General features: G+C 48.3%; 2 protein-coding genes across 31 annotated transcripts in view; both read right to left on the bottom strand.

Annotated features, from left to right (window-relative positions):
* Positions 1–2,282: 2,282 nt before the first annotated feature.
* Positions 2,283–5,342, bottom strand: LOC142884156 (zinc finger and BTB domain-containing protein 14-like). Its single transcript, XM_076019673.1, has 2 exons — positions 5,211–5,342; positions 2,283–4,465 (listed from the first exon to the last, which is right to left on the bottom strand). The coding sequence occupies exon 2, from the start codon at positions 4,438–4,440 to the stop codon at positions 3,256–3,258; it is 1,185 nt and encodes a 394-aa protein (XP_075875788.1). The 5' UTR covers positions 4,441–4,465; positions 5,211–5,342; the 3' UTR covers positions 2,283–3,255.
* A 1,016-nt stretch (positions 5,343–6,358) lies between these two features.
* Positions 6,359–11,838, bottom strand: part of epb41l3b (erythrocyte membrane protein band 4.1-like 3b) — a 42,901-nt gene continuing 37,421 nt past the window's right edge. For 27 of the 30 annotated variants that reach the window (XM_076021965.1, XM_076021967.1, XM_076021970.1 and 24 more), the window contains 4 exons: positions 11,503–11,601; positions 10,943–11,023; positions 10,485–10,600; positions 6,359–7,545 (listed from right to left, as the gene is read on the bottom strand). In XM_076021965.1, the coding sequence (XP_075878080.1) occupies positions 10,490–10,600; positions 10,943–11,023; positions 11,503–11,601 (291 nt within the window). In that variant the 3' untranslated portion in view covers positions 6,359–7,545; positions 10,485–10,489. Of the gene's footprint in view, positions 7,546–10,476; positions 10,601–10,942; positions 11,024–11,502; positions 11,602–11,838 lie in introns of all 30 variants that reach the window. The other 3 variants (XM_076021966.1, XM_076021972.1, XM_076021974.1) reach the window with 3 other exon arrangements.

Below are 11,838 nucleotides of genomic sequence, written 5' to 3'. Positions count from 1 at the left end.
ACACACACACACAAGGAGCAGATGAATGAATGAATGAATAAAATGCAGGAAACATCTTCTGGAATTGTGTATCTGAATGTGCGGACGTCAGTGGGAGGAAGGTCCACGTCTCAAGATCACATCAGTATTAAAACTGACACTGGATCAGTCGTGAAGGATCGATCTGTCACGATGACAGACAGACAGACAGACAGACCGACAGACACACCAGGCCTCTATATATATTCACCATCAGAGTCACATCTATGTAAATGTATGGAGAACAGTATGAGCAGCATGCACACATTGCACACCTTCCAGTGTGTGTGTGTGTGTGTGTGATGCCGCAGTGAACTTGTCTTCCCTGGTGCCGCCGGTGTCCTCTGCGAGCCTTTGCTGGTGTTCGGGCGACTCTGGCCCGCTGGTGCTGAACAGCAACAGGTCAGTAGCTGTGAACAGGGCGCCACCTAGTGTTGCAGGCAGAGTTTGGAAGAACAGCCTTTTTTTTTTCTCCCTTTTTTTTTTTCTTTTGGAAAAAGAAAAAGCTGAGAGCCATGTTGGGTGTGTGCGTGTGTTGGTTGTTGAGCGCTCGCACGCAACCCGCCGCCACGCGTGGTTTTAGGTCAGAGTCGAGCTGAAGGGCCGTGAGGTGCAGCGGGCTACATGGGCTGGGGTTTTTACAGGCTTTTTTTTTTTTTTTTTTTTTTTAATACTTGTATATAATTGGTTTAAATTCTTTGATTCAAATTTATTAAAATGTTCAGTACTAAATAATCCATCAAAAACATCAACATATTGACACAACCTGTATTCTTTTCCTATTAACAAAACAATACACAATAAAGCAGGGTCTCCATGAGGTTAAGAAAAGAAAGGGACAAAAAACAAACAAAAAACAAAAAAACAATAACTTGGATTAAAGACAAATTATTATTTTTTTTTAATCTGCAAAGTTGTGACAAATTTATAAACGCCCCCACTTTAATTAGTAGTAATGCACATAAATATTTTACTGATTTAATGGCTGACTGAAAATTCAACTCTCTTATTCTGCAAGGGAGTGAGGGGACTTCTTTCGGAACCTTTTCAGCCCAGTTTAGCCCGCGGGGGAAAAAAAACAGAATAACAATTTTACATAATTTCCTCTACAGTGGAAGAATACACACTCTATAACCTAATGTGGAACTGAAAAGACACAGGAATAAAATGACGTGGCAGAAATCATATTTGCCCCATTTAGTGTAAGACAACAAATAACCAAGTAGTGAAGCAGCAGCAGCAGCAGCAGCAGCAGCAGCAGCAGCAGCGGCGGTGGTGGTGGTGGCGGCAGCAGCAGCAGCAGCAGCAGCGGCAGCAGCAGCAGCAGCAGCCTGTGTTTGAAGGTGTCACCGCTGTGTTTGAGACACTTCAGACCAACAGCAGTCCAACACTGTGCTGTGAGTATCACTGTGCTGCTGCACTCGCCTGTGGCGTTCCCTGACCTTTGAGGTTTAGACTGTCAAAACATCATCACAAAACCCTCGGGGCTCCTTTCCCCCCCTCTTCAGATTCTTTTGTACAGTCAATAGCTTTTCCATCTGCCCCCCCCCAATCACACAATGACACATTTCTGCGATCGGAGAGAAATAAAATCTTTTCAGCACGACCAACAACGACTTGTCGACATTTGACAACACTGCATATTGGGTCGAGGTAATCTCCAAGTAAGAAGGCTTTACGGAAAATAAACTTTAAAACTTTGTTGTTGCTTCCATCAGGCCGACAGTTTCAGAGGTGAAAGCGAGCGTTAGACTTGAAGCAGATCAATCCTTGGCTCTCGGTGCCAAGCTATTATCATTATTATTAAATTTGAAATGTTCAAAGATCGCGTGACACCCATTTCAAGCTACATATTCTTTATCAACTCACAGCCTTACCACAGTGGTCAAAAAAACGTCAACATTACTATACAAAACAGCATAATTAGCCCTCTGTTTACAGCCTCCCACGGAGCCCAGCTTCAGTTTCCTGCTAAAGCTGAAGCGTTGGTGGGTCGTCCACATTTGGACGGCTGCGAGGTTGTTTTGAAGGCAGGACGCACGCACCCGGCTAAGGGGGCGCCGTCGCTAACCTGGAGGAGGTATCGGCGTCTCTTCCAGCTCCTTGTGACATCACAAACAGCTTACGCGGAGAGTCGTGCGTTTTGAACGCACGGAGAAGTGAGGGGGAAGGAAAGAGAGCACAGACTTTTATCTCATCTCCGGGGGAGCTGAGCGAGCAGGCAGGAGACGCACGTCGACAACAAGCAGCCCTTGCGAGAGTGATAAAACACAGCAAATGGTGTTTATTGTCAAAGTGTAGGAGTAGGACAATGTTATATGTGCATAATTCATTATTGTGTACTCTAATTGTGCAACAAACTAAGCTACAGTATATACAGACATCTATCATTACCTGGTGATAGCTGGATGACAGTTATACTGTATAACAGTAAATCTAGTTGGCCGGTTGCTTGGGCAGGACGGCCGTTACAGACGATCCCGGCGAGGCCCAAGACTTTGGTATCATCTGCATCAAATGCAAAATGTTGACTCGTACAGTGTAATATCAATCAAGACAACTAAACACATCCATTTAAAACATCCACATGAATATACTCGATGCAACAAATGTTATGCAGAAAACTCTTTCCCACCCCCCCCACCCCCCACCCACCTCGGACCCCCTCCCCTGCCCCTCCCCCCCTCGACTCCACTCCTCTCTTTTTTTTTCCATAGCAATAAAATCCAGTAAAGGTTAAACAAACATTTAAATGTTACATATCCCATAAAAGTAAAAAGGAGAATAATGTCATGAGAAAAACCCCCGGAGTCTAGAATAGCGACGATGCCTTATTTTTTTTTTTGTGTGTGTGAAAAATATATGTATAGCAGAGTGAACGAAACATTTACATGACTTTACAGGTGGGAAAGAAAAAGAAAAAGAAAACAAAAGAAAACAAAAAAAAAAAAACGCCGTCCGTCTTGACAAAAAGACGTCTTGAGAGGGACGCAGCCCTGCAGGGGGCGCCGCTGCCGCTGCCGCCGCCGCCGACTCCTCGTTGGTTACAACCGTCTGTGTGACCCGGCGGCCGGCGTGCGGCTGCATCTGGGTGACTTTGTGTGTGTGTGTGTGTGTGTGTGTGTGTGTGTGTGTGTGTGTGGAGAGAGTCGTGTCGCTGCCGCCACCGCCGCCGCTGCTGCTGCTGCTGCGTCCCCCCTGCCCCCCCCGCCCCTCCCTCCCCTCCCCACCACACACTCAGCACTCCCCCGAGTTGTGCGAGTGCGACCCCGTCTCCATCTTCCAGTCCCTCTGGTCGGCGGTGGCGTCGCCGCCCTGCTGGCCGTGCTGGGAGGCGGCGGGCGAGAGCGACATCTGTCTGCGCGGGTTGCCGCTGTGCATGGTGTTCCAGTGGCGCTTGAGATCCGACGCCTTGATGAAGGCCTTGTCGCACGAGCCGCAGTTGAACGGGCGCTCGCCACGGTGCTGCCGCTCGTGGTCCTTGAGGTGCGACTTGTGCTTGAAGGCCTTCTCGCACAGCTGGCAGGCGAAGGGCCGCTCGTTGCTGTGCACGCGCTCGTGCCGCTTGAGGTCGGGCCCGCGGATGAAGGCCTTGCCGCACACCACGCAGCGGTGCGGCTTGAAGCCCGTGTGGATCTTGAGGTGCTCCTTGAGGTGCGCCGCCGTGGTGAAGGCCTTGGGGCAGTGCTCGCAGCCGTAGGGCCGGTTGGCCGACAGCAGCCGCTCCTTCTTGGCGCCGTGCTCCGGCGGCTTGGCGCCGGCGTTCTGGCACGAGCCGCCGTGGTCCCGGTGGCCGTACAGCAGGTACTCCAGCTTCATGTCGCCGGCCGAGGCCGAGCCCCAGCCGTGGCCGTGCGGGTCCTTGCCCATGTTGGCGTTGTAGGCGTGCGGCTGGGCCACGTGCGAGGCGCCGGGCCCCATGCCGTCCATGCCCTGGTCGTAGAAGCTGTTCTTGCGCACCTCCTCCATGGCCAGCTCCTTCAGGATGGCGTCCTGGGCCCGCATGCCGTGGTCGCCCGGCGCCTGGTTCTCCCGCGTCTTCATGTTGGTCAGCTCGCGCTTCTGCGTGCACAGGTTGTCCAGGAAGTTGATGCCGAGGATCTGGCCCGACGACATCATCATGTTGATGTCCTTCTTGCGCACGGCCAGCCGCGCCGTGTACATGTAGTTGAGCACCTCCTCGAAGATGTCCGAGCGGATGAAGTCCAGCTCCACGATGGAGTTGTCCTCGTCGCTCTGCTTCTTGAACAGCTTCTTGAAGTAGTTGCTGCACGCCGCCAGCACGCAGCGGTGCGCCCGGAACTCGATGTTCTCCACCACCACCACCACGTCGCAGTGCTCGCCCTCCATCCGCTGCTGGTTGAGCATCTTCAGGAAGGTGGCTTTGTGGTCGTAGTCGATGTATCTCAGTAAATCAGACATGTTGCAGGTCCAAATGTGGAATAACCTGTTGGAAGGGGGAGGGGTTGGAGAGGGGGGGAGGGGTGGGGTGGGGGGGCGACAACAAACGGTCATGTGGATGCGAGTGTGTGTGTGTGTGGGGGTCCCACCGCGAAATAACCGGGCATGCGTCTCCGTGACACCACAGCTGAGGGGTGGAGCTCTATTTGCATGCTCCCCCCTTAATCACAGCATATACACACACACAGTGGTCGCGGAGGGAAGCGCGCTTAGTTTGCACTTAATTTGAGATAAATGCGCATGCAACGGGGCTTCCGTGGTATTCGCGCCGGCACGTGAGCGCTCACACAGTTGACTAAAGTAGCTAAACCAATCATGCAGAAATCCTTTGGAGAGGGAGACAGCGAGAGAAAACACAACACACGGCAGGGCCCAACAGCGGGAAAAGCCGCAGTAATGCTAGGAGAAAGTAAGCCTCCGCCGCCGCTACCGCCGCTACCACCGGAGCCCGAACGAGCGACTTGCCCCGCGCCTTTTTGCCCGGCCGGCCCGCGTGACGGACGCCGTCGCGTGCAGAAAGGGTAACCTTAGCGAGAATATTTCACATTTGACTGCGCCCAGCCATTTTGGCCAAGCGAGCCTCCATTGGCATGTTTCTGGTGTCTTAAAGCACTTGAGCAAACAGCGGAGAGCGCGGCGGCGGCGAGCGGCCGAACGACGCGCGTCGAAGCCCCGCGCCGTTTTCGGCTCCCTTCGAAGCCGAAGAGAGAGAAGGAAAAATGTTTAAATACCCGAAGCCTGAACCCAATCCCTATGTTGTCACGCAAGGTAGTCGACGACGATCCAGAGCTGTCGTTTTTCCTCTTCCTCTTCTTGTTGTGACTGCTGGGCTCCACAGGAAACGTCGCATCGCTCTGCTGCCACCTACCGCACTGGAGCAGGTACTCCGCCGAGATCCTGTGTGAATGAAGCGATGGCTCACTCCGCCCAACGTTAACAGGATCAGTTCACCAGTGGTTCGTGATAAGATGAAGCGATGTAGGACTTGTAGCCCCTGTGAGACCTGACCACCCGGTGTCTAAAGTTAACGGCTTGGTAAAACGACCACTGCGACCGGGAATACCTGTGATTTCTAAAATTAAATTAGATTAGATAGATATTAGATATATTTATTGATCAAAATTACTCAGCCATATAACACCTAATTATTATTATTTTAAGCAAAAAAGAAAACACGAAACCCCCCCCCCCCCCCCACACACACACACACAAAAAAAACAGTTCAATGCAATATAATAATTCAAGAATGTGTATTTAGTTAGTTGTTTTTTAAAGATCCATCCCAAGTTTAAGAACATTGGAAAACCGGATACCTGTTCGCTACTTCTTTGGACACGTGCGTCCTGTGGATTTAATTCCATCTAGTTGGATTCGTTCTAGCACAAGTATCTAACTTGATGGTTTAAAATACGATTTTACCATTTAGCAGTTATTGTAAAACGGTAATCCTTGATTCATGAATTAAATGGCGCTTACAGGGATCACCCAAAACGCACTACAGGAGTGAGACCTCTTACTTTACGCATTTGGTGGGTTACGCAGGGGGCGGGGCATCGGGAGACGTGCGCGCATTCAACATAATTAACCGTGAAAACTTTGTTGGAGAGACTCGAATGATTTTTATTCCCCTCCGGCAGATTGGTCAACGGTTTAGTGTTTAAGAGCTGCTGTCTTGCGCTTTGGGCCGTCGAACCAATGCATTTATTGGTCAAAATGTTTTTTTTTCTTCTATTCTAATAATCAGGTTTATGAATACCTCAGGATATTACGAAAAGTTAGTGACTTTAGCTGCAGCTGAGTGCCAGAAGTTCGTTCTCGGAAAGTTCCCAAATACGGCGCAAGTGATGCGCATGAATAAACACACGAAAGAGGAGAACAGTTTCAGTAATATGGACAACATTTTATTTTTTTAAGAGGAAAACAGCAAATTAAAACAAATGCGTTTGCCACTTTTATTTCACCACTTTTGAGGAAAACATGGACGCACACCAAGAGTCAGTTATTCAGATACACGAGGTCGGCGGGGGGCGGGAGGAGATGATGGGGGTGGGGTTTGGTGGTCATACAGCTGACATTTTTTAAGGGGGTGGGGGGTGGGGGGAGGTGGTGGCGGCTCTTTCTTGGCTTTACATCTCATTTGGGCAGAGCTTGGCAGTCTGAGCCCTTAGCTTCGCGCGCTCACAGACACAGACACAGACACACACAGACACACACACACAGTGGGACCTATGATGCCGCCCATCATCATCATCACCATCACCATCTACACCCTTGGGAGCAGCTCAGGCACATTAGAATCTGGTTGTCAACAGATATATTATTGACTGCTTGGCATTCAGCCTAAAACTGACGATGAGATGGAACTGGTCCATGGCAGGCAACATAAAGTGTTTCAATGGCCATAAAAAGCAAAAATGCAAGACCAGAAAGAAAACAAAACCACCAAATGAGACATAATTTATTATTCTCTATGGAAAGCGTTGATATGTACAGTGCTGGGCTGTAGTGATTCCTGTAGCCACATACCTGAAATCAATGGAGTGGGTGAGAAAAAAGGCTGGATGACAACTGAGGTTGGCACTTCTATATATTAAATAGTGCGCGCCGCCCAACGTGGACAGCCTACGATTTAAGATGATGGAGTGAATGGCTTCATTTCATAAATAAAATGTTGCTACAATAGTGATCCTCTATAATCATAAAAATGCATTAAAGGCAGTGGGAGCAACAGCTTAGCCTGCTGCGCACAGAGGGATTCAGCGTGCAGATCAGGGTGGGTAGGGAGGTTGAGAAATTGGCTATTAAAATCAGTACAGTTTCCAGGATGAATTTTGCTGTTTGTTTTTGCATTCTTCCTTCTCATGCAAAAAAAAAGCACTTATTTGTTTTTGTTTTTTTCCGGTGACGTTTGCGATTAGCGGCGAGCTGCAGCATTTGGAGAGTCGGAGCCTTTTTTTTTTTTTTTTAGCCTTCTGTGGGTCTCGGAGTAAGTAATGTGTAGAGGTGTTGCTGCTGGATTCTGGGGGGCGAGGAGTCGCGCAGAAAACAGCTTCTCAGATGTTACTCCTGGAAGGGAAGAGGATCAGCAGTTAGTTGCATCCTTCACATTTAATCCCATCTGAGCCGCTCGGGCCAAACTGCACATTGAAAAAAAAAAAAAAAAAAAGTCTTCACGAGTTCACCTGATAAACAGGATGCACAGAGGAGACTACAGTGTTACAACAAACACATGCACAACACAGATACACACAGTCCTGCTGAGCACTTTCTGCATGCGACAACAAAAAAACCTAAAACTTGTCTTTATTTTTCAGTTGAAACAATAATGACTGTGTGTGTGTGTGTGTGTGTGTGTGTGTGTGTGTGAAAATGAAAACACTGGGCACACACCACACAATTTGTTAATTGTATTTACTTTCAACAGCCGACAGTGCTGGCTGAGGGGTGTAAATCAACATGTCTCTTGCAACCACTGATTCTACGTTCATAAGAGGTGTGTTTAATAATCATTAAGTCTCAACCTTTGCCACTGGGTTAAAACCACAGACACGGTTTACGTGCTGAAGAAGCCACGGGTTACTACACACTTCCTTCAGCATTGGACCACGCCTTCATGCATGGCCTCAGTTCCACCTGAGTTCAAAGTAAAACAGGAACCTCCATTGGGCTGCAAATGAGAGGAAGTTTGCTTCTGCATATTGTTGTTTTGTTGCCCGACGAGCATATACTGAGCTCTGAATCTGGGCTTAAAGCAGATTCATATTTTGCAAGCAACACATATCAAATACTATGTGTTTTCTTTTTAAAAGGTTGTTTTTACTAATGGCCTTGTAGCAGGGAAAATGAAAATGAAAACTCTATGACCATTTCAGTTTGGTTCACCTTCTCATGAGAAAACACCGAGCTATGTGTCTTTGTGTGTGTGTGTGTAACGTCACAGAATGTAAGAATCATTTTAAAACTACAATTTTCAAGGACGCAGAATGCGTGTGTGTGTGTGTGTGTGTGTGTGTGTGTGTGTGTGCATATATATACACACACATCATATACATACTGTATATACGTATACATATATGTATATATGCATTTATATATACATACAAACGCCTTGTGCCGTGCAATCTGTTTTTATTTTGAAGCTCACCTCAGTTTACACCTCATGGTGTTTTGTATGCTAAAAGCGACAAACTGACACTTTTTTTCCCCCCCCAAGTGTGGGAAAAAAAAAAAAAATGCTACAGCAATCTGTGTGTATCTGCAGCGCAAAGACACGGGAGCCCGAAATATGAGCGAAAGCATTTAGTATCATGTCAGTGGTGTTACTCAGCCCGTCTGTTACACACACGGATATTAGAGGACACACAGCGCGCGCACACACGCGAGACTGAGGGCAGGCTACGGAAACAAAGCCAAGCATTCCCATCTGGTGAGTCACACGAGTGCATGCATGCGCGCACGCACGCACGCACGAACGCACGCAGGCAGGCACGCATGCACGCACGCACGTACGCAGGCACGCACACACGCAACCCAAAGCCTGCTTCTTGGGAAGGCTTCTGTGGCAAGCGTGTGAAACAACAAGCCTGAGCACCGCAAGAAGGTGAAATCAGAAGAATCTGCAGGAACAGCTCCAGTTAGCCTGACAGAGGAGAGGTACTGAGGTTTAAATGACGAGCCGTGCGCGTGTGGTTGTGTGTGTGTGTGTGTGTGTGTGTGTGCGTGTGCGTGTGTGTGTGCGCAACAAAAAAGAAAAAGAAAAGGAATGAGGGCTCCCTCATGCAGCTCTTTCACGAGATGGAATCTGTGCAACACAGCAGACAAGTTGAGACACACACACACACACACACACATGGCTGCATGTGTGTGTTTGAACTGGTGGCAGGGATGCTGACCTATTTTTTTTGTATTTGTTTAAACAGAACGTAAGAGTGGAATGTACGGAGCAGTGTGCAGCTGGTATTTACCTCGCAGACCCTCTGCATTAATATTCACCTCATTCATCTGATAATAGGCTTCATGTCTATCTTATTTAAAGACCCTCTGGACGTAGAAAAGGAATGCAGGAGCATCACCAGTATCACCACATGAGTGTTGCGCTACAAATAAAACGACCTTCGCTATTTCCACTGTTCATCCGTGTGGCGAGCAGGCCAGGAAAAGGGCTGAGCTGTGATGAGTGGAGATCAGATGACAGTTGATATGGATGCGTGCGAGACAGACGGAAGCCTGTTCAGCTGGTATTTAATGGCTCCTTCCTAACGGTGGCCTTTGTGCAGCTACACAATGTGGACAAAACACAACCTGTGACCGTTTACAGTGCACTGCACACACAGGTCGCTGCAGACGCTCCGGCACTCACGCATTTGTATTTCTGTTTTTCTCATGTAAGGTTTTCAGTTTATTAAAAAAACAACAAAAAAAAAACAACAACTTTATTCCAAATATGTAATAAAAATAAATAAATAAATAAGGATTTTTGTTTAGGTAAAATGTAAAGAGTGTAGTTTTTTTCCTCAATGTGATCCAGCAGGGGGAAGTGTTGCAGTCCCATTGGGGGAGATTGCATGAGAAGGCCAGGAGCTCTGGAGGTTTTAAAGCCTCGTCATTAGGTGTCCAGGCTACACTGTCCCATCTGTACGCACGCACGCACGCACGCACGCACGCACGCACGCACGCACGCACGCACGCACGCACGCTCGCACGCACGCCCGCCCGCCCGCACGCACGCACGCACGCACGCACGCACGCACGCACGCACGCGGCTGCCACTCCCCTGCAGGATGGAGGGATCTGGGGTGCATGGCGGTGCGTTCTCTGTTAAGTGCTACAGGAGCAGGGCTGTCAGTGGCCACAGAGGAGAGGCGCTGATGAGGAAAGCAGCATGCCCAAGAACAAACCAGCCGGTGAAAAGACGACACAGTCGGACCGAATGAAAACCAGACCAGACGTGGAGTTGGGGTGGGGGGGGGAGAGGCGGGAGCAGGACTGGGACCTCACCGTCTTACCTGGGTCAGTCCTCCCCCTCCTCTGGTGTGATCTCTGTCTCTTTATGTACCACTACTTTGGTCACTGACATGTCAGGATGCTGTTCTTTAGCCTCCTTTATAGCCTGAGCCAGAGCCTACATGTGGAGGTGGGTGTGCAGCGCCAGCAGGGGTCACCAGGGGGAGACAGAAAATAGGAGAAGGCGAGGATGTTGGGATTGTAAGACAGTGTGCCAACATGGGAGCCATTAGTTTCATCGGTCATGCTTCTATTTCTGTTCAAGTAACATTATGAGTTAAAAGGTTTAATCAGCAGCTATGCCTAGTTTCTCTTCATGATGCTCTTAAGGGGCTTGGGGTCAATAAAATGGACTTATTTTTGTCAATGGTCAAATAATAGTAATAAAAAAAAAAAAAAGCGATGAGGGCCTTGAGGAGTTCACGAGACATGTTATGAAAAGAGAAAATGTCTAAGAGACCTCATCGTGATCGATGTCTGCATCTCCTGTGATGACTATCCTTTTCTCGATTCTTGTCTCTGACACTCCTCCTTTCACCGTCTGACCGCCAGGAATCAGAGAGAGGACGCACAGATCAGCACAAAGACACACACACAGAGAAAACTGACGATAATCAATCTGAAATCATAGACACAAAAAAAAAAAATCCTAAATCTGGTCAGGCAAACATCATAATTCAATTCTAATCTTGATTGTCGACGGCCGGAGAGACGGCACTGATCAGATTGTGGAATAAAGAAAGCATTTGACAGTTGCATTGGAAGAGGCTCATTAAAATGAAGCTGCACGGTTCTGGCAATTTCCATTCTTCTTTACATTGTGCGTATGAAGAACAGAACAAATGATTTGAAATGTCCATCAGGATGAACTCCACTATCTTACATCCACACTGCAAGTGTTTAATGTGTCTCCAATGCAGACATACTTTCAACACTCCCAGGCATATTTATTTGAAATTCCACAGTTGTACAAGGGCTCAACAGAGATGCACCGCCTGCACGCTATAGATGAGCTCTGACCTTAGTGATGTGCGTGGTTGTTGTGGTGCTGGTAGTTTCTGAGGTGATGGTCTGAGCACTGAGCAACACGCCAGGGTCCAAGTCACCATTAGTGTCGACCTGTTTGAAAGGCAAAAACACTCAACTTACATCACACGTCTCTTTGGTCACAGCTCACTCTGGAAGAAGCCATAAAGATGCCTCCAAGTACTGGGGAACTTACAGGAACTTTTTACATTCGCTCATATTCATCGTTATCTTGAGCGTTGGCTCTCGTGAAAAGCTTTCAGATAACTCTGCCTAACATGGCCTGATATATGATCAGGCTGATCCTGTGAAATTCTATTCAGATACCAG

This window comes from Nelusetta ayraudi, unplaced genomic scaffold (assembly GCF_046127955.1).
Source record: "Nelusetta ayraudi isolate G7.1 ecotype Tasmania unplaced genomic scaffold, CSIRO-AGI_Nayr_v1 ptg000011l, whole genome shotgun sequence".
Taxonomy (NCBI): domain Eukaryota; kingdom Metazoa; phylum Chordata; class Actinopteri; order Tetraodontiformes; family Monacanthidae; genus Nelusetta; species Nelusetta ayraudi.
Note: the sequence above shows the minus strand (reverse complement) of the source record. Positions and strands in the feature narration are given on the sequence as shown.